This window comes from Ambystoma mexicanum, chromosome 1p, assembly GCF_040938575.1.
Source record: "Ambystoma mexicanum isolate Mex_15411 chromosome 1p, UKY_AmexF1_1, whole genome shotgun sequence".
NCBI classification, from domain to species: domain Eukaryota; kingdom Metazoa; phylum Chordata; class Amphibia; order Caudata; family Ambystomatidae; genus Ambystoma; species Ambystoma mexicanum.
This window is the reverse complement of record NC_090921.1, coordinates 1,094,229,369-1,094,252,255: the sequence shown is the minus strand read 5'-3', so window position 1 is coordinate 1,094,252,255 and position 22,887 is coordinate 1,094,229,369. Positions and strand designations below refer to the sequence as shown.

The 22,887-nt window shown below is 44.5% G+C and overlaps 1 protein-coding gene across 1 annotated transcript in view; it reads left to right on the top strand.

The window, feature by feature from the left end:
• CFAP45 (cilia and flagella associated protein 45) overlaps positions 1 to 22,887 on the top strand; it is a 368,333-nt gene that overhangs the window by 240,771 nt on the left and 104,675 nt on the right. Inside the window, exon 9 of the mRNA XM_069604692.1 lies at positions 22,317 to 22,430. Coding sequence (XP_069460793.1) covers positions 22,317 to 22,430 — 114 coding nt within the window. The remainder of the gene's footprint in view (positions 1 to 22,316; positions 22,431 to 22,887) is intronic.

Below are 22,887 nucleotides of genomic sequence, written 5' to 3'. Positions count from 1 at the left end.
GTGTATCGAAATGGTGCGTCAGTCTTCTCATCAAAAAATGTCTTCTTCCTCAACTCCGACAACATCCAAGACGGGGTTTAAAAAGTGTCTGAAATGTGGAAGAAAGATGTCCATTACGGATCCTCACCGCAACTGCCTTTGGTGCCTTAGTCCTGATCACTGAGTCAACGAGTGCGGGTTGTGTCAGGCGATGTTGAACAAGGCTCTTAAGGAACGCCAAGGTAAGCTAGCGGTGGGAGAGGAGTCTTTCACGTCAGCAAAAAGACTAAGACTTCAGGAGAGATGAGAAAAAAATCTCGTCACGAGTCGAGGCAGTCGAGTTCGAAAAGTCGCTCAAGGAAGTCTTCTTCTTCTTCATCTAAAAAATCAAAAAATTGACATCCTAGATCTTCGTCCTCTTCTTCCTCCTCGCCCGAGAGAAGGTTAATTGCTTGTCCTTCTAAGAAGGATTCCCCCAAAAAATGGGAGGTCTTTAGGGCTTCAATGCTAAAAAATTTTGAGATGGCAGCCCCGACCCCCTCAAAAAAGTTGCATGAAGAGCATGCCCCTGTCCACTCTAAAAGTGACAGAGGGAAATCTAAAACGACACAAGCTAAATCCGACAAAAGGTCGAGGGAGTCATCGGAGGATGATTCTCCAGTGCCTCATGAAACAATACAAAAACCTTTGGTGCATAAATCGAGGTTGACCGAGGACAAAATGGCGTCCTCATCGTCGGAAGTCAGGCATCGACTCAACGCGTCCTTCGTCGGCTCCATCGAAGCCAAAGATGGTGTTGATGCCTTCGACCTCTGTGTCGAAGCCTTGCTCGATGACGTCGAAGCCTTCCTCGATGACCTTGGGGATTCCTTCGAACATTTCGAAGCCATTGTCGATTCCATCGACGCCTTCGGCGCCTTTGTCAGGGAAATCTTTTATACCGGTTCCCAAGATGACAACTTTGGCTAAATCCTGGTCTATGCTTCCACCCTTAACAGAAAATGTTTTCTATCCTCTGCTCAGGCAGGAATTCATTTAAACCATGTCTGCTGTTTTTGAAGAACAAACCTCTGATGAGGAAATAACATCAGCTGGTGTTAGATTTGGTACAAGGGAAGTCCCTGAGGAACTAGTAGATCCTAATTCAAAAATGAGACCTTTATGACTGCCTACAATCGGCCAGTGGCCTAGATACCTCACCTGAGATAGAATTTGAAAGATCTGACACCACTGACCATGCTGAACCGGGTATAGGAACCTCATGGGAAGAATGATTGTCGCCAAGGTATGACCAGGACAACTTGACTGATATGATTGATGATGACCTCAAACAGACACAATCCTTCCTTTTCACAAAGCTCTTCAAAAGAGAGTTATGACAAATTGGGAGTCCCCTGAGTCTCTACCAGCTGTAAATAAGAAATTTGTAGGGAAGTACAGACCTGCTCCATCGGATACAGAGTATCTGTCTAAACACCCTTCACCTGAAAGCTTGGTGATTCAAGCTGCGACTGCAAATAGGCAATCAGCTTATCCCTCCATGCCCCCTGACAGGGATGACAAAATGATTGACACCTGGGCGAGGAAAGCTTTCACTTTGGGTAGTATGGCCCTTAAATCTACTAATGTGACTTGTACATTAGCTAGATTTACTTACACCCTGTGGAGCTGTTTAGATGCTGCGGCCGATCACATCCCAGAGGGTGAGGAACAGGATGGTTTCCTGGTGATAGTAAAGGATGGAAAAGAGGCTATGGAGGAGTGCCTCAAGTCAGGATTGGATACTGCAGAGAGTATAAGCAGATCCATGGCATCTAGTGCAGTCTTGCGTAGATTTGCATGGCTAAAGAAATCTGGCTTTGCATCTGATGTACAATCCAGATTTCTTAATATGCCCTTTTACGGCTTGAGGTTGTTTGGCAACAAGGCGGATGAGAGCTTGGAGAAACTGCAGACCTCGAAAGCGGCAGCAAAATCACTCAGTGCCGCTATGAAGCAACCTCAGCAACACTCTTACGCAGGCTCATCTTCATGGAAGAGTCACCCGTTTCGCTTCTATTCCTCTTTTGGAAAAGGGAGAGGACTGGCCAGTCAGAGAGGCCAACAGAGGAAACCCTTTCGTAGTGGAAAAGGGAGAGGCGCTAGATCAGCCACAGCAGCGGCTACTACCTCCTCAGCCACTGCTGTGATCTTAACCCACAAAACCCCTGTGGGAGGCAGAATCACTCAGTATCTGGACATATGGCGGGGCATTACGTCAGATGCCTGGGCACTAGAGATAGTGACCCATGGTTACTGCCTTCCCTTTCATCAAAGGCCTCAAAATCATCCACCGGGAGCCAACTCTGTAAAAATTCCAGACCCGCTCCGTTGCAAGAGATTTTAACCCTGCTACAGAAAGGTGCAAAAGAAATTGTACCTGTAGCGGAGAGGAACAAGGGTTGGTACTCCCCCCTATTTTCTCATAACTCAAAAGGACGGAGGATTGAGACTCATCTTGGACTTGAGGAATTTGAACAAATTCCTCAGGAAGGACAAGTTCAAGATGGTGACCCTTTCTCAGATCCTTCAGGCTCTTCAGATTCAGGAGTGGCTGGTTTCATTAGACCTTCAGGATGCTTTCTTTCATGTGCCAATCCATCTGAAACACAGAGTACCTGAGGTTTGCAATTGGCAGATCTCACTATCAGTTTCCAGTTGTGCCATTTGGGCTGACCTCCGCCCGAGGGTCTTCACCAAGCTAATGGCAGTGGTGGCAGCGAGTCTCAGGAGGGAGGGGATTCACATCTACCCTTACCTGGACGATTGGCTGATCAGAGCATGTTCACCCTAACGGGCCCAGGAACATCTAGCCATGACCTGTCACTTCCTACACAAACTGGGCTTCTCCCTCAATTACAAGAAGTCGCAAATGATTCCGAGCCAAAGACTCCAATTCATCGGAGCTGTCCTGGACACCACCTCAGGGAAAGCCTCGCCTCCCGAGGAGAGAGCTCACCACATTCTGCAGATGGTTACAAAGTTTCAAAAAGCCCAACATCTACCGGCGTTCGACTTCCTAAGGTTGCTAGGCCTCATGGCATCCTGCATTTTTCTTGTGCCAGAGGCTCGACTGAGGATGAGATCCCTGCAATGGGCCCTCAGGACTCAATGGTCCCATTTTTCGGGGGAGATGTCAGACCTTCTACAAATCCCGACCAAAGTAGCTCAACATCTCCTATGTGGGCTTGCAAGGAGAACATCCTCAAGGGGGAACCTTTTTGGCAACCATGGCCCGAGATAACAGTAGTGACGGACGCCTCACTCACGGTGTTGGTCTCCATCGGAGTCCAAACTACATATTAATCTTTTGGAGCTGAGGGCAATCAGACTAGCGCTGAAGGCCTTTCTGCCCTCTGTACGGGGAAAGAATGTCCTGAAAATGACAGACAACACAGTGGCCATGTACTACCTCAACAAAAGAGGAGGCGTAGGATCACTTCCACTGTGCAGAGAGGCAATACAGCTCTGGTTCTGGGCAATGCAAGAAGGAATCTCTCTATCCGCATTTCACCTAGCCGGAGAGCTGAACACAGCGGCGGACGCTCTGAGCAGGCAGAGCACAGTATCCCATGAATGGGAACTAGCTCAGGAAGTCCTTCAAGAGATCTTCGCCCTTTGGGGAACCCCTCAAGTGGATCTGTTGGTGACCAATGCGAACTGTACTACTCAAGGGAATTTCCCCCAAGAGGAGCTCTAGGAGATGCGTTCGTAGTGGACTGGGTATTTCCACTCCTTTGCGCGTTTCCTCCAGTCCCCGTGATTCCTCACGAAATCAGGAGGTTGAGAAAGTTCAGAAAAATCATGATCCTAATTGCCCCGGATTGGGCCAGGAGAACGTGGTACCCGGACCTTCTGGACAAGTCCATCTGCCCTCCAATACGTCTTCCACAAAGAGCGGATCTTCTCTCGCAAGAGGAAGGTCGGGTTCTCCATCCAGAGGTCAAGACACTCAGCCTTCACGCTTAGTTTCTGAGAGGTTGAGATATAAGGATTGGGACCTCCCGGATGACGTTAAGGAGATTTTGCTTTCGGCCAGAAGGCCAGCAACAAAATCCTTATACCGGTGTCGGAAGAAATTCAGTAACTGGTGCAGGGATAAGAATGTGGATCCTTTTCAATGTACCACTCCCATGGTGTTTTCCTTTCTATTGCATTTAGCCAACTCGGGGCTCCAAGTTGGAACTATTAAAGGATATTTGGCAATGCTATATATCTTCAAGCGCTCCTCAGAAGAAATTTCATATTTTAAAATGCCCTTAATTATCCAATTTCTTAAAGGGTTAACAAATGTGTTCCCTCCTATACCTTTCCAAGTTCCCATTTGGGATTTAAATTTCGTTTTAAAGTTTCTTATGTGTGCCTCTTTTGAGCCTTTACATTCTTGTCCTTTAAGGCTCCTAACTTTGAAAACTGTTTTACTAAAGGGTTTAACTTCAGCCCGCAGGGTGAATGAGTTGCAGGCACTCTCTTGTAAGCCTCCTCACAAGATTTTCCACAAGGATGAATTTATTTTAAAGGTCAAGCCTTTTTTCCTAACCAAAATAGTTTCAGATTTCCATCAGTCACAGAAGATCACTTTACCTGCCTTTTATCCTCCACTGCACGCTAGTAAAGAGGAGGAAAGATTCCATAGACTAGACCCTAAAAGGGCTCTTAGTTTCTACATCTCTAGACTGGAATGATTTAGACAAACTGATCAGTTATTTGTCGGTTACACTGGACACACATTGGGCCTTGGTGTGTCCAAACAAACCTTATCCAGATGGATAATTCTGGCAATATCTGAATGTTACAAATTGGCTGGGAAAGAGCCTCCAGATGGTTTAAGGGCTCATTCAACCAGGGGCATAGCAACTTCCAGGGCTCTTCAGAGGGGTGTCCCAGTGCAGGACATTTGTGCTGCGGCCACTTGGTCATCTATGCACACCTTTGTAAAACATTATTGTTTAGACACCACTTCTTACCAAGGAGGACTTTTTGCAAAAGCTGTCCTTCATTCGGTACATAATTAAAAACTCGGGTACTCCCTCCTTCAAATGACTACTGCTTTGGGAGTCTATCTAAGATGAGGAATACATGGGAGGACACAATCCATTCGAAGTACTAGTTACTTACCAACTGTAACATTCTGTCGATTGGATGTTCCTCCCACTTATTCCTCCTCGACCCTCCCAGCCTACACCTCCGTACAGTTTTTACGCTTTTTGCACTAGTACTTCCTTAAGAGCCTGACATCTGCTGGCACATAATACAACTGATGCAACCATTAACATCGAAAAAACAAAACTGAATACAACGGGCGCGGCTCGAGCCCTTTATACGACGGATGACGTCGACACTCGACGGCGGCCTTCGATGGACCAAGCTACGCGGCCTCGAGCACAGCGCCCTCTGGCAAAAATGTTTTCCGAAGAAGCAGCATGCTCGCGAATATATCTAAGATGAGGAATACGTGGGAGGAACATCCAGTCGAAAGAACGTTCCAATTGGTAAGTAACTTGTTCATCTGCTGCCACCAGCCCATCCCGGGCACATCATGCAAATAACCATAAAGTTACTAAAAACAAAAGAGAACGCGATGCAAAGTATCCCTACCACACTTCACTGTAAGGTGATGTGTGCAGTGTAAAACAATCAAGTAATTTGGTAATGGGGGACAGAGTCACCCTGCACTGATAGCCATAGGTGCTGATCAGTGCCACCAAAACAGATGAGCTAAGCAAGATAAGTAAAGCAAAAAGGGTTTACTTGCTTTCAAATATCAGGATGGGTTCAAAACAACAGAAACAAAAGTTTCTATAACCCACTGTTGCACTATTTCGTACTGCTTTTTTACCACATAAATATAGATGTAAGTTTGGGTGAAGTATATAGAAAGGGGGACGAGGGATGGAAGCGGGATTGTGGTTAAAAAAACATTAAAATTAGCTAAATAAATTTGGCAAAATTGCCATTTAGCAACAAAATGCAAAGAATGTTCATAGATTCCAAAAGTTGGGGGGTTCCATGGGTGTCTAAGGAGGAAAAGTAGCAACAAAGAAAATCATTCATAACTCTCAGGCCAGGAAGAAAATTGCCCTTTCCACCCCGGATGGACTTTCACTTCATGGTGTTGCTCTTTGGGCTGCATGGAGCCCCAAACACATTTACACTATGCATGGATCGAGTACTAGAACCATGCAGTGAATTCACTAGGGCCTGCCTGATGACATTGTGGTGCATAGTGAGCCTTGGAAAGACTACATAAAACATCTTTATGTTGTTCTTAACTATTTAAGAAAAGCCAATCTCACTGCCAATCCTGCCAAAATGCCACCATGCACAGAACTCAGTAAAGTATGTGGGATTTCAGGTGGGGAATAAACTTCTACTACCCTATAAGAAGAAGGTGAAGGCCATCGAGAGTGCTCCTCGACCAATGACCAAAAAGAACTTTCCTTGGGTTGGCAGGATCTTTGCGGCACAGCTAGCAGACAAACTAAAGGAAAATCAACCAAATCCCATCCTTTGGGACACCCCGGCCCACAAGGCCTTTGAGCAACTGAAGACAAAGCTGCGCAATAGCCCTGTGCTGATTGTGCCAGTTATTTCCAAAGAATTTGTCCGACAAACATATGCTTCCCTTATTGGCCATGGGGAAGTCCTGTCACAAATAATAAATGGCAAGGGAAAATTATCTTGTATATTAGCCGGAAGTTATATCCCAGGAACATAATTTCCCTATTGTAGAACTAGAATGTCTGGCAGTAAAATGGGCAATCCACAGCTGGAGATATTACCTGGCAGCCCTACTATTGATTGCCTCAAACAAAGCGACTGGCCCTAAACTTCTTAGATGGTTCCTTGCTTTACAACCATATTCTTTCCTCCTGGAGCATAGAGCAGGTCGGAAACAAGTGAATGTCGACTTTCTGTTCGGATACCCCAAACAGCCAGTAAAAGAAAAGAAGAGGGGGCGGGGGGGCTAGATGAAGCGGTGGAGGTATGTGACAAGGTCAGGGGTTTGATCCTGCACAGGGGAATGGGACTCCTCCTAACCGTGGGTAGGCAGCCTATCAGGGTGCATGCCAGAGCTGATCCTACCACAGAGGCGTGGTGAGGGAGGTGAGGTCCCTGAACCCTCTGAACATACCCTGGCATAATTGTAATGGTGGTTCCACTGTTTGTTGCGCCATGCCTCCCAGCCTCATTCTTATTCCTTCCAGGCCCTCAGTAGCAGAAAACCTCACAAATGTAAGCCAGGATGCCGGACGTGAGTCTCGTTCCTCCGACAACTTCCAAACTACAGGAAAGAACACCAATGTTCGGGGACTGCAGAAAAGAGACACGCACAGCCGACGACATCAAGACCAGGCCATGGAAGCTCCATGAACGCCCGAGAGGCAAAAGAGGGCATGGCCAAGCAGGGTTTTTGAATGGCTATGGGCTATTGTAAACTGTCTCTGAGGGAAAATGAAGAGATTGATTGACCGGAGCAGTCAGGTGCTATTAGGGACCAATGGGAAGGGGAGGAGGCAGTAGAGACGACAGGCCCAGGTGCTCGCAACCATAAATGAAGGGTGTTCGGGCGAGGTTAGGAGGAGAGTTGGTGGACCAAGAGCCAGGATGGAAGGTGAAGGTTGGAGTCGAGTGCTAAAGATTTGTTGGCGATATTGCGAAAGAGTGCAGGTGAGGTGTTGTGTCTATGGGAGAGTGGTAGCATGCATGACAGTGTGGAGTGATTCTTGGGCGACAAGGAGTTAGAATGAGTGGGGTTAGAGTGGGTATGGAAGATAGAGTGGGAGTAGAGGGTCAAGATAAATATTGGAAGACGAGATTGATACAAAAAGACAGAGTAAGAAAGAGTGGAAATGAGAATGAAAGGGAGTGCAGATGGGTGTAGAGGGGAAGTTGGAGAATGGGAGGGAGTAGCAGGCGAGAAAGAGAGAGAGGGGAAGAGAGTAAGAAAGATCGAAGGCATAGAGAGGCAGGGAAAATAGGAGGGAGAAGCCAAAGATAGAGATGGGAGGGATATGGCAGGAGAGTGAGCAAGATCGGAGGGCATATAGAAGGCGAGAGAGTAACAGGAGGTAGAGAGAGGTGGGGAGGAAAATAATAGGACTTATATGGGAGAGGGAAGAGTGGAGAGGAGCAAGAATGAGGCAGGAGGTGGAGTACTGGAGAGAGGGAGTAGCAGGGACAAGACTAGTAATAGGAGGCAGAGACAAAGAGTGGGAGAGAAAGAAGGCACATCTGGAACATCATGTGTGGCATTACCAGAGTAAGGGTTCCTTCGAAAAATCTCTGTGGTAGTAACATAGTTAAGGCTACGGTGGGTTTTAGCCCATAACTCAAAGTATAGTATCCAATAGTAGGGGTTACCCATCACTAGTCTTGTCTTAAGACTGGCTGGGGAGTAGGGGAGCCTGGGCTAGGGTGAAAGTAGCCCAGGGGACATTGAGGGATAGAGGAGGGATTCCAAATAGTCTGGCCTTCCTACAATACATCATCATCCAAACTAACTAAAAAATGAATCCTTGATGTATTTAAACCATATGTGACACTAATGAAAAGCTAGGTGTGGCAAATACATGATTGTTTGTTTTTTCTCCCTCCAACCAGATCATCCTCACTAGAAAGTGGACAAATACCAGCACTAGTGGTTTGATAATACTTCTAGCACTCTCGCAAAGAAATAGTCGAGTACTTGCTCCCACAGTAACCATTTAAACTTAGATTTAGTCGAACAAAGGGTAGGATACACCTATTGTTTATGTATCTTAGTTATAGGAGGCTTTGTATCCTTACCCTATACAGCCTCATCCTTGAACCCCCATGGGGGCTCACGATGATACCGATTAAGGGCAACCTAAGTTGCTAAGGACCAACCAACACAGATAAGACATTGCAACAAAGTGTTTTGCAAACAACCTGCAGTCTATTGCCTAACATTGTTTTTTACCTCTCCCAGGGAGAAGATTTCTGGGCTACAGAGTCTTAGGCCTGGAGTTGAGACACCCATACAAACCCTATGTGGGAACTTCTTGCTCATACTAACAGTAGTCTTTTACCAATTTCTGCCCCTTCTTGAATTAAGGAATGGCAGAATCAGCCACATTAAGCTTCACAGACCAGCAGATACAAGACATAATAGAAGGGCCATCATTCTTTGACTCAGCAACCGGTACCGACCCGACAGGAGGGATCATCAATACCCGGGATGAGATTCTCAGATTAAAGAAAAAAACATTCAGAACTGAATTACATGCCCACTTTCTTAGACAATATCTGAAAGCCAGTATCATCCCAAACGGTCTTATAGTACGCAATACCCCTTGTCTATTTTTAGATGACAAGGAGTATGTGACAAACTTTAGTTACATTGCTACAAAATGCAGCCGGGACTTAATGGTCCTAACAATCAACACAGCACAAAAAATTAGTCACCACATGCAGAAAGAACTAGAAACCGAGGAGGATAAATTCAAGTCAAACACAGCCATCATTGATGCACAGAAACAACTGGCAGACTTAAACCAAACTTTTGAAGATTTCAAAACCACTACATATCTAGGAAAACCAAAAAATTACAAAAGGACTTCACGCATTTCCAACTAGATAAAGTGTACCCATACATTGCCGACAATTACCTGGCCAACATTAATCAAGGTGCACAATCGGGGCCCCAATCTACTAGACCATCACGAAACAGACGTAGAGGGCTGAATTTCTCAGGATCAAGTAGTGGATCATCTTCAGACGATCCTACCCGTAAACCAACTAGTGCTCCCCAACCGAACTTTCCATACCCACCACCGCAATTATTTTCCTTTTTTAGGGGGTGGGGATTTTGGCAATCCCCCATGGGGATATCCCCAATGGGCACCCACCCAGAGGGGAGGAAGACAAGGGTACAGACCCAGGCGAGGGAGACAGAGATAACTCCACCTAACAGAGACAATCTGCAGTCACCCATTTTTAACCTAGCCAACATTGAACTAACCCAGGGCCAAATTTCGGTACTCATGAAGGGCCTCTCCTTCGTCCCCACCAGAGATACGGACTGGTATGACTTAGAAATGGAGATCCGAAAATTCATGAGGAAAGTGAGACTCTGCACGTATTTCAAAGAACATCCAACAGACAAAGGAGACGCAACAACAGACACAGGGCTTCACGTCCCATCAACCTTCACCCCAGCAGATGGACAGATTTCGATTGAACTTCTGACGTTTGAAAAATGTGTCTTACAAGATTTTACCAAACTAAAGGCTGGAAAGATTACCAGACACACTGGAGGATTCCATAATCTAACCCGGGCAGAGAAACAAGCACTCCTTGATTTACGAAATAATAAGGACATTATTATTAAGCCAGCGGATAAAGGCGGAGGGATAGTAATCATGACCAACATGCAAGATATCCTAGGAGACCGTGAATGCTATTCAATTCTCTGCAAAGATCCTACCAAAGATCTTGAGCTTGAAATATCACAAGCTGTCAATTATGCATTGGAACGAAATTGGATTACATCTAGGGAAGCAGATTTCCTGACACCAGGGGGAAGAACGCCATGCTTTTACGCCCTACCCAAGATACGCAAGGACTCAATTGACCCTCCAGGAAGACCAATAGTCTCAGGTTGCGGGTCAATTTAAGAGCCCTTGTGTAAGTTTGTGGATACATTTCTGCAACCACTAAGCATGCAAACTAACACATACTTGAGGGATACCGTACATACCATCAACGTATTTGAGAACTTACCCTTTGACCCAGACACCCAATATCTGGTCACTATGGACATAAAAGCGCTTTATTCAAACATCCCTCAAGAAGCTGCTATCGAATGCACCAGAGAGTGGCTCACCAGCAACCCTACACAAGATAGGGTCCCGACAAATTTCATAATTGAATTAATGTCCTTAGCCCTCCAGAGGAATTTCTTCACCTTCGATAAGCAGATGTATCTTCAAAATAAAGGAACTGCTATGGGGGCAGCATTCGCCCCCAGTTTGGCCATCTTGTATATGGCCAAATACGAAGAGCAATATGTGTTCTCAGGACTGAACCAATGGAGAGACCAGATACACCATTGGTTTAGATACATAGACGATGTTATCTTCATCTGGTCAGGAGAATTGGATCAACTTCTTCATTTTTGGGAATGGCTCAACTCATGCAACAGCGACATACAGTTCACCATAGAACACAACAAATCCAAGATTATATTTCTGGATCTGACAATTCAACACCTCAACAGTAAACTGATCTGCAATCTCCATCGGAAAAGCACAGACCGGAATACCCTGCTCCACCACACAAGCAACCACCCCACGCATACCAAACACAACTATCCCTTTGGTCAATTTTTAAGGATACGCAGAAACTGCACACAGAAAACAGACTTTCAAACTCATGCAGAGAATCTGGCTGGGAGACTAAAGGAAAGGGGGTACCCCAAAAGACTTTTTAATCAATCCATGAAGAGAGCCCTCCATATGAACAGAAACCAACTCCTGCAAACAGGAGAAGAAGAAATCACCATGGGAGAAGATCGGCTCACCTGCGCCATCACACATGGCAAACACACAGCAACAGTCAAGAGAATTATCCAGAAATATTGGCACATTGCTAAACTGAACCTTCCAGAGGACGCACCTCCCAGATTTGCCTACAAGAGGGCAAAAAACTTGAAAGAACACCTAATACACTCACTATTCCAAGCTGAACCTTCCCGCACAGGCCAGAGAACACTCAGCCCCATACAAGGACACTATCCATGCGGAAATTGTGTGGCATGTCGCTTCACGATGAAAACAAAATCCTTCAAAATTGGACAAAGAGACTAGATTTTGAAGGACTTCACGAACTGCAAGAGCGCTCATGTTGTCTATTGCATTGAGTGCCCATGCGGGCTGAAATATGTTGGACAGACTATGAGATCCGTTCACCTAAGGATTTCTGAGCATAGATCCAAGATTAGGTGCAAGACTTTGCAAGCACCACTAGTACCACACTTCCTGGAGGCAAGACATACCCCCAATGATATCAAATGGTGGGTCTTAGAAAAAGTAAAAGGAGGTCCTAACCTCCAGAACAGTCTCTTGCACAAGGAATCACGATGGATACATCGTTTAGATACGTACCATCAGGGACTCAATTAAGCCTTCCATCCGGTCACACATTAAGCACCATGCATGTGACTAGAAGAGCCAGAGCCCCTGATCATACCATTCTTTGTATACAGTTTAACTCTGCATACACCTCGGCGAACACTATCTGTGTCACAGGCAGGAGCAAAGGTGTTCATTTCAGTTACCAGATCGTAGTTTTCGGACAACATAGAGGTTACATCACCCATGCCCCCACATACAGGATGAACACACCCCGTTGCTGCAACTTTTTGGCCGTATTTCAGCCATTACAGCAAGCGGTGTAAAGAGTAGGCTTTAGCATCACCTACCACCATCACAATCAATCTAACACCCAGCACCCTTGCATCTCTCTAGTCCTCACTCATAGGATGAATATTCTCCATTGCTGTAACGTTCTGTCCCGTTTTCAGCCATTACAGCAAGCGGCATCCATGGTAGATTTATGCATGACTTACCACCACCAAAATCCCCTTCCTTACACCCAGCACCCTTCCAGGCAATAGGGCACGTTTGGCCCTTACGACACCAACCATTACGGCATATTTCCGGAATTTGGACTACATTTCCCAGAAGTGCAAGTAGTCCTTCTGTGATCCGGGCCTTTCCGCCCACAGGCCCGAATCGGGAGCGCGGCTTTCATTGCCATAGCAACGTACGCCGTGCTTCACAGTGCGACCTCGGGAACCAGAGAAAGCAACGAGTTTGCCGGTCCCGCTCGTCTTCTTTGTGCAGATTAGAAGCCCACAAGTAAGTGCCTGCAAGCGGCCCATACGATGTGAGCCCCGATCCACATACCTAAGATATGGGATATGTCTACGGGGCCCGCGCACATAGATTGGATCAATAGACTCGCGCTCACGGCGAGTCAATTAACAGTTGGCCGCGTTGATCCCCTCTGCATGCAGGCTTTGTATCATGCCACTGCATCACTCTCATTTTGAGCCACAATAAACATTGGCTTATTATGTTTCCCTACAGGCCGATGTACATGTGAAATTTCACCACGGCTCCTAGTCAGACCTTTAAGGACAAGACTGGGACAACTCGACTCCCAGCCCAAGAGGGTTCTGCCATAGCTTCACCCCTCCAGTTCTTCCAGCCTACCTTTCTACTCAGGCTCCATTCCTGACCATGTTTCAGGTAGGACAGGATGTTTGCCTATACTGGTGGCCTCCACCCACTAGCTCACCAGCGCACCACGAGGCACTAATCCACATCCCTCTTTTCTTCTTTCTTCTTTTTCTTTCTTTCTCTTCTATTTCATGTTCCCGTCCTGGTACTACGCAGGATTCCTAGCACAGACCAGGACCCAAGAAGAGAACCCGGACAACTTTGTCCAGCCGTGAAGTGACAGTACCTGGCACAGTAGCAGTCCCACAGTAGGAGAAGGGGTGTCTCTACCTTCGGAACCATACTCGAACCCAGACCTTGGGATCAACGCCACGGCAGGCAACACCCCAGCCGTTGGAGCAGAGGTACATAAGTTATATTACGACGTCAGAAAATGTTTTCTGACTGGCTAAGTGATGGATAATTACAACCTCTCTTTTCTTTAAAAAGCCTTTCTTTTCTTTTTCTTTTGTGTTCCTTATACACTCACAAGGTCTCGAACTAACATGCCCTGATGAAGGCGGATGTAGGCGCATGCTGAAAAGACTGCCGAAACGTGAACTGCTTGAGAAGTTTGCCAAGCATCACGTTGGCAAAGAATTCTTTTACTATACAAAGACCCGTAGATTGGGCAACACTGAAGCCCTGAATTTAGATCAAGACAAAATGAACTGTCTCAAAGGGAATTAACTTGATAAAAAGAGAAAAGCACTTCCCTCAAACATAGGGGCAACAACTTTTTTAGTTTCCCCTCTTTTCTAGAAGGTTTTTCTTTATCATATGTAGAAGAATTTTTGCTGACATTTTGTTTGTTTGTCATGTTGTTTAATATGTTTCAAAAATGTCTATGATTTCCCCACTCATCTTCTTGTAGCTAATGAATCATGAAGTCGAATGATTGTGTCTGCTTTTGAATTCATGTTATGCACAGAATTTATGTTACACACATTGCAAATATCAATACAATTGTGTAAGAAAATGCACGAATGAATTGGACTAAATTATTTTTCCAAAAGGAATCGTTGATTTACCGTCTCCAACCTGCTAACGATTAGTGGCAAATACATGATTGTTTGTTTTTTCTCCCTCCAACCAGATCATCCTCACTAGAAAGTGGACAAATACCAGACTAGTGGTTTGATAATACTTGCAGCACTCTCGCAAAGAAATAGTCGAGTACTTGCTCCCACAGTAACCATTTAAACTTAGATTTAGTCCAACAAAGGGTAGGATACACTTATTGTTTATGTAGACTCCAGTCGGCCAGCACAATCAGCTTGCCTTGCACCTGGCATTCCTCCCACCTCCTCAACATCAGTCTCAGGTCAACTATCATTAAGTCCATCATCGAAAGATGAAAAGAGCCTCAATGGTTTTAGTACAACACACCACTCTGGCAGGCCATTACTGGCACAAATTCGGCTACCTGTAACAGCATGTTCTGTAAGGAGATGGAGGATGTTGTGGCAAATCTAGTTGGAGATTGCAGAAAACACTGTCTTTGGGATAAGAGAAGATAAGACATGAGATGGTTGAAATTGCTGCAGCACATGTAGATGTGGTGGCAGTAGGCATGTGTTTGGGCCTCGATATAAGAGTGTAATTTAGCTGAAATGTGCTAATCTCCTTCCTGAGGTTCAAGAAAAAGTAAGGGCCCTCCCCTATGATGGTCTCACACTCTTTTACCCATCAGTGGATTTGGAGGTATACCTGGAAAAAGCACATACTTCTTAAGTGCGAAGAGCCTATTGGCTATTTCCAAGCCAACTGCTAAAGCAAGCTCTTAATTCCAGCTGAAAGGCCCAATGCTCAAGCTGCGGGAGTTGTAAGGTTTTCTTAGCACAAGCTCATAGAAGAGACATATGTGGGAAGTGTTTGGCTCCTCTTTGGGGGTGCTGTCAGAGAAAGTAAATATTTATTTTGCATCAACCTCACCTTAGCCATGAAGCAGAAGCTTTGAGGAAACGCAGTCTCAGCAGCATTCAACGCCAGTTGGGGGCAGAATATCCCTCCATTTAACATATTGGGAACATTCCACATCAGATCATTGAATAATTTCAATTGTGCACAAAGGATACATACATTTAATCTACATTTTATATAGAGGGTTTACAAAAACTTGTGAAACTAGGTGCAAGAGAGAGGGTTCCACTGAGTCAGAGCGGCCAGGGTTACTTCTCCTGTTTATTTGTCTTTTCCCGAGAAGAACATGTTAGGATGGATGGCAATCCTCAATCTCTCAGACTTCAACACATTTCTGCCCAAAGAGAGATTCAGGATGGTTACCTCGGCTTAAATTCTCACATCCCTGATGGAGGGGGGATTGCCCATGTTCCCTTGAGTTCTAAGATCCCTGTATGCACATTCCGATATGGAAGTCTCCGGAGGATAGCTCAGTGGCAACGTGCTCGCCTTGGAGACAAGACGACACCGAATAACACAGGTTCAATCCCTGGGTCCGTGCTTATAAACCTTTGGGTATTAAGCGCGTTATAAATAACCTATCATATCATAACAAGTGTTAGGAAAGATGTTCTTTTGACTGTGTTCCTCCCGTTGACTTCAATTGGACACCCTATCTTTTGTGCTATTGTCTGCATCCTGACCTGATGTTTTGGAGAAGCTCTTCTTCCATTGCTTTTGCTCACCTTTTATGGGCAGTATGATCAGTCCCTAAGACTCTCTTAGTGGAATTCTTGTTGTTTTAAAACTGCACAAATCACCTTACGGTGATATGCAGTTGGGATACTTTGTGTCCCTGTACTTTTTTATTTGGCAACTTTACTGTTGCAGAGACAGTGGGCCAGATTCTCTGAATAAAATCTTTGACAAAAGTGTGGAGATGCACTTGCGCATCTCCTCATTTGCGTAAAAAAAAAGTTGCAGCCCAATTCACAAAGGGCATCTGAGTGAGCGCATCATAGATGATAGTCCTGAAGTGGCTGAAAAGGATTTGGTATTCAGACCTACAGAATCTGAATAGCAAGCCTGCCTGGCTTCTTTGGATTTTGGATGGATTTACTCTCCCAACAGTGGAGATGGCTCTTCACCCCTCCCCTCAATCTCTTACCTTAGCAGCATGGTGCCTGAGGATGTAGTCTGTTCTATAACAATTTGGGCCCCTCTCAGAAGAATTGGGATAGCATTAAGGATGGATAAAGAAATCCACAAGATCACAGTATACCTTAAAATGTACTTGATTTGTCATTGTTTTTCGTCGCTAGACATGGACATCAATTGACTCGATATGCCCCTAGACCCCACATCCTTGGCCAAAACAGATGTTTCCATAGAGGCACACACAACCTATTTATCTTCTATTGGTGCATACTTAAAAGTCATACTAAAATATATCATTCTTTCAAATCTAATGGTCAAAAGGCATTTCAATTGCCTATTAAGATTACTTGCACTTAGAAGAAAACCTCATTTGCCATGGTACCTAAATATAATCCAATAAATTGTAATCCAAAAACTGTTTGAACCAGTGGTCTCATCTGACACAGAGGTTTGTGACTATGAAAGCACTGTCATCAAAAGAACCACATCTGACCTTGCATAGAGACAACATGATTCTGAGAACATGCCCTTCTTTTTGACTGACAGTTGTATCAAGAAATCGCTTTACCTGTCTTTTTCTAAATTCTACCTCAGATGCAGATAGGGGTTTTCGCTCCATGGATGTGGCAAGGACAATACATTTTTATCAAGAAAGAACAAAACTGATTAGAAAAACAAATCAGGTTTTCTTAACGTTTGGAGAAAGTTCCTGAGGTATGGCAGCTTCAACAACAGCAATAGCTTGCTCCCTGGCAACTTCGAGGACAACTAATTTGGATCTACACAAATATGACTGCTATGTTTCACATAAACAAGCAATTATGACTGCTAGGTTTCATATAAACAAGCAGGGAGGAGCAAAGTCACAAACTCTCTGCCTACTGGCTTTGGAATTGATGCCTGGATCACTCAGTCTTTTCGATAGAGGGCCATCTTGCAGGAGACAAAAATGTGTGAGCGAACTCGTGGGGCAGACAATCTTTTGCTCCCGAGGAATGGGAACTTCACAGCGAGATGACAGACCCCATCTACAAAGCTTGGGGGACAGCTATCTTAGACTTTTTTGGGATTGAACGGAAAAGGTGGCATCCTCTGTATGCGCCGTAGCGGGGGGTAGGTTGTAACTCATTGAGAGATGCCTTCCTTTTCCCATTGGATGGGTAGACCCTCTATGCCTCACCCCCTGTAATTTTACCAGAGGTCTTGCACAAACTAAAGCAATCAATAGAGTATCATTTTGCTCTGATATCCAAGAGGTGGCTCGGGATGATTTGGTACTCAGACCTCCAGAATTTGAAAAACAGACCTCGCTGGCCTCTCCAGTCTTGGAAGGATCTACTCTCGCAGCAAAAGGGGATGGTTCTATACCCCATCCCCGCAATCTCTTTCTTTAGCAACTTGGTCCCTGAGAACTTAGCCTATGGTAATTTGGGTCTATCAGAGACGAATTTGGATATTATTAAAGCTGCTGGCAAGAAACCCACAGATCACAGTGTAGGAACAAAGGGACTTGACTCTGGCCTCTGGACAGGGCTATTAGTCCCCCAAAAGCATTGACGGATGATTTGTTGTCTTACATTACAACTTTGGCAGAATCTGGTGTTTCCGGAGATAAATGCAGAGCCTACTTATACACTATTAGGGCATATTTAAAATCTCACATTAAAATATGCCACTCTGTAGAACCAGATTGTCAAAAGACATTTTAGTGCCTATCAATTCTATTTCCATCTATATGAAATCTTCATTCGCCGTGAGGTCTGAAAAACATTTAAGCAGTGGCTAAAACCGTTTAACTACGAAGAAGGCCTTTTTGGTGGAAATCACATCTACCCGCCAGACTTGCCAGTTTCAAGCACTATTCTAAAAAAAAGTATCTGATCTATCATACAAAATATAGCACATCCATAATTTCTTCCAAAAGTTTTGCCAAATTTGAACATTAATCGGAAAAAAATCTACCGATTTTCTTCCCGAATGTACATACATTGTATGTAGCAAGCACGCTAAAAGAACATCTGGAGAAAACAGAGTTTAAGAAAAGCAACTCTTTGAAACTTTTGTAGGGGGATACAGCCTCAAGTATGGCAGCCACAAAAGCAACAATTGATCATTGGCTGGTGACAACCATTATAGAAGCTTACAAGACAAGAAATAAGACACCTGCACAGGGCATTTGTGCCCATCTTCTGAGCCAAGTCAGCCTATGTTTCCTTATATCCTTATGTGCTTTCTGCAAACGTTATGCTTTTGATTCCAGCTCATGAGCTGATGCCTATTTTGGTTGAGCTATCATGCATAGCCTTTTTGGGCAGATCATTAGTTCCAACCTCCCCTTCTCTTTTTAGAGATGCTTAGACGTCTCCTATAAGTATGGAGGAAAGGAGATTGGACGTAAACGTGAGAAACCGCAACTCCCCATATTGACTACTGTACTCTTAGCCCATGGTCCCGTTTCTTGCATATGCCTTCCCACCTTCCCTGCTCAAAATGTACCAAGTCTGACTAGATAAAGGGACTGATGGTTGAGCGCGCATTAGTGGGAACCCGAGCAGGGCTTTACCTGTACATGTGCAGATATGCAAGGGACGTTCTATAGAAATAAATCACTGCTGCGTGACAACAGGCTCTGTTCCAGGAGAATTCCCATCAGTAGGAGGAAAGGGGGCGGTTGGCTAAGTTTACTGTAGTCCCCTACATTGAGTACCGTTTTGCAACCCACCTTTTTGCTTGCAGGATCCAAAGCACAAAGAGCTTGTGCAAATGGCAAAAATCCAGGCTATAGCAGGACTTAGTCATTTGTTTCTATGTCTATCTTGTGCGGCCCACAGAAAGCGGGAAAAGGACATGCCCGCAGTTTTTATTTTTATTTCTATTGGGGGACTTTCACCCCCTGACTACCCCTTTGCTCCTCCCCGCCCCCCACCCTCTCCCACGGGATTACCTCAAAATTAGGGGTTTTTGCCCCCAACACCTCTCTCAACCCTGCCCTCTCCGTCCCCACCCAAGACTCCCCCAAATCAAAAAACACAGACACACAACACACACACACCAACACACACACTTACCCATTCCCCTCTTACTCTGCTTCCGGGTCCTGGTGAGCTTGTCCGCCCCTGTGCTCACTCGTGTGCCATGGGCGTGCCAGTTCAATTTAGAAAGACTGCTCTGTGCGGTCACGGAACAGTCTTTCTAAATAGATTTTTTTGCAGTCAGAAAAAAAAAGGTCTTTTGACCTCGAACGAGTAATTTTGCATGGCATAACACAATAAGATCTTTGCTGGAGGGCCGACGCAATGCTGTATTATTGTCATGGTAAAAATGTATCCGATGTAGGAAGAAGCAAGAACATTTGTCAAAAAACGGTGTGTTTAACTAATCAAAACACATGTTGTCATCATTTTCCTTTGGTGCCATTCTACATTCATCATGTAGTTGACGTGCCCCTAATGTTGTCATTATAAAGAGGACTGAGCAAGATGTCAATGTGTTATTTGGAGGTAGATTCTGCAGGGTTCTGTTTCACAACGCAGCCCTAAGGCATTGGTTGGCTTTGAAACTTTATCCCGAGGTCCTACATTTACCAACAAGACGGCTTGTGGTTTTTAAGAGAGGCCAGATAACCCCTTCAAAGGACATGCTGATTTTGGGGTGCTTGGGACATTATCTATAGGCTGTCCCCGTGCACCTCTCAAGTGGAGGTGATATAAGAAGTTTAAGTCTGGCAAGAAAGGCTTTTTCACTACGTTTTTACTACTTTTCCATGAATTCAACTTACCTAATGTTGTAGTCAAACGATTTCCCCATGTTTCTATAAAGATATCCAATTTACTTCTGCTTTTATTTTCAAGCTCATATTCATGCAATTGTGACATTGTGTTGATTAACTTCTCTGGGAAAGTGGCATTGAGAGAGCGTTCTTTTCTTCTTAGATGGATGTCTGCTCTTCTTACATCCAAGCTCCTTGAGACGTTGCAGAGTTACGTGCCTTTGCACTATAGATCTGAGCTTAGAAAACTAGGCTCAGAAGCCTGACAGTGGGGGCTCTGCCCACTCCCCTGCTCTTCCCCCTTCTGCCATCCAGCTCCTATCGGGTCATTCACAGTAGAAAGACTGATCCTACGCCCCTGGAATATCTTTTTGAATACATTTGTATAGCTGTCAACAATGTTATCTATGTTGGACTATATGATAAAGCTGGTAAGATAACTCAGCGGGTCGAGCGCTCGCTGCTGTGAGCTAGAGGTCCCAGGTTCGAATCCTAGCCAGGCCAACTCAGCCTTCTATCCTTCCGAGGGCGATAAATGAGTACCAACTTCGGTTGGTTGATTCTGTAAGTAAATATGTTCTCAGTAAAGAGCTTTGGCAAAAGTGCTATCGCTATGCGTCTGCCTGCATATTTTTCTATAATATGATCTCGGACTAACAGGCTTCCTAATGTTTTATGTAAGTAGGTGTAAAGGGGGTATGTACTCAGGAAAGTTAACCAATGAATTCACTTAAGCTTGCTTCTTCGGACTGTTGAGTGGGCATTGCTTTTTCGGACAACACAACCCTTTCTCTTTGCCCGCAGCGCACTGCTATGTAATGTATTCTGAGCTTACGAATTTGGGGAGGACCTACACTGGTGAAGGAAAGGCTCCTTATCTATAAAAATAGTCTTCTAACCAAGATACGTTTCTCCTTCCCTTACTGCATTTGGAGGCATGGGTTACTCATGTAGATTAAAAAAAGGTTTTAAAAAATGACTAGCAACTCATGCGCTAAAATACTGTGAGGTACAGTTCCGTTTTCCTACTGGTAACTCCTAGGTAATTTGTGTCTAAAAAGAGCACCCTTTAATAGGCTTACAAAGGCTGCTTCCATTTCCCCTTGGACTTGCGACTATCTAGTAAATAAACTTAGCTTGGAACAAAGTCCTAGTGAGGCAACTATTGGAGAAAAAAAGTCCCAGTGACGTAACTGCGACTATCTAGTAAATAAACTTAGCTTGGAACAAAGTCCTAGTGAGGCAACTATTGGAGAAAAAAAAGTCCCAGTGACGTAACTGCGACTACCCCAAAAAAGCTCATAAGAAAACAAGGAAAATTCCACCTACAAGTCATTTTTGAACAAACTATAGGACACGAGGAACATTTAGGTGGAACTATCAGAAAGAATCATGTTTGACATGACTAAATAGCAAACGAACTGTTATTGATTTGCAACTTTTGAAGATACGAATAAAATAAAAAACATGCTGAACTAAATCATAACGTGATAATGGAGTTTTTCATCTCTTAGTGGTACAAGCGCCATCCAGGGCTAAAACCCCAGTACTAACTAATTTTCATCATCCTGACCAGCCACAGGATATAGCCCAGGAGGCAGCTGATCACACATTCAAATAGAATACAACAAAATTGGAAGCAGCGCCTAGTAGTTGTAGACTGGAAAATCACCTTTCATAGTGGTTGAAACAGGAACTCTTTCATCACTTGGATCAATGTAATGGGTACGAGGTGGTGCTTGTAGTTTTTTATTGTATTTGTAACCATTGCATTGTAAGTTGTTTTTGTTCCTTTAGGCTGCTCTAGTCACAGACCAATTATGGATTTTCAACAGTTCACCTGCTTTTCAAACTTATCTGCACTTTCCTCAATTTCACAGTTCACGATTTGTTTGTCATAATTTATATTGAACACAGCTTCACATAACAGCATGCGTAGGGTTACACCAGTAAGTGAGAATAAGAACACTTCAGATTCTCCAGGCCAAAATAGTCTTTATGGGTTTACTATTCATCAAACATATTTGATGTGAATGAATATTCCCTTGAGCAGGCTGTGCTTTCACAACTTCCATGCTCCATCACTAGAAATCCCAGGCCAGAAACGAACCCCCATTGTGATCACAAAAAGGCTGCTGATAAATAAAGTGTAATGATACAACCTACAGCATTAAAAACTCATCCATACAACGAATAACACAGCTTTCCCTCGCTTCATCTAGGCAAGAGAAGCGGAATATGAAGCTGAGCAGGCAAAGATCAGGAAGGAGAAGGAGAAAGAAGTGGCTCGTTTGAGGGCACTGCAAGAAAAGTCCCAGGACCACCAGGCAGCACAGGTAACGATCCTCTGCAGCTCTGCCCGCGCATACCCTATCTGCATGCCTAATGTTGTCTCTGTTATATATGGGTTGTCCTTCGTCAAGTCAATTCAGAAGCTTATCGCAATTAAATGGATACTGGGAGGTCCTTAAAATGGCCATGCAATAACAGTATTTCTTAAGTATGTTGGTGCCTAGACCATGATCACCAACATTTGCAAATGTATGCAAAAACCTTTGCATTACTGTTTCTCTCAATAGTTTCTTGTTGCCTGCTAAAGTTGTTCTTTGTGTTTTTGTTGAGAATGTATTGATTTCCTCTTTGTTTTCTTGTTTTATTTTCTTTGGTTAGGGTGTTGGTTTTCCTGTTCTGTGCCAAGACCCAATGAACAAAGTCAAGCAAATGCCATTTGTGTCTGCTCCCAAAGGATGTGCACCCCTGTATTATGAGCCTCTCTGACTATGTTATCCTGGT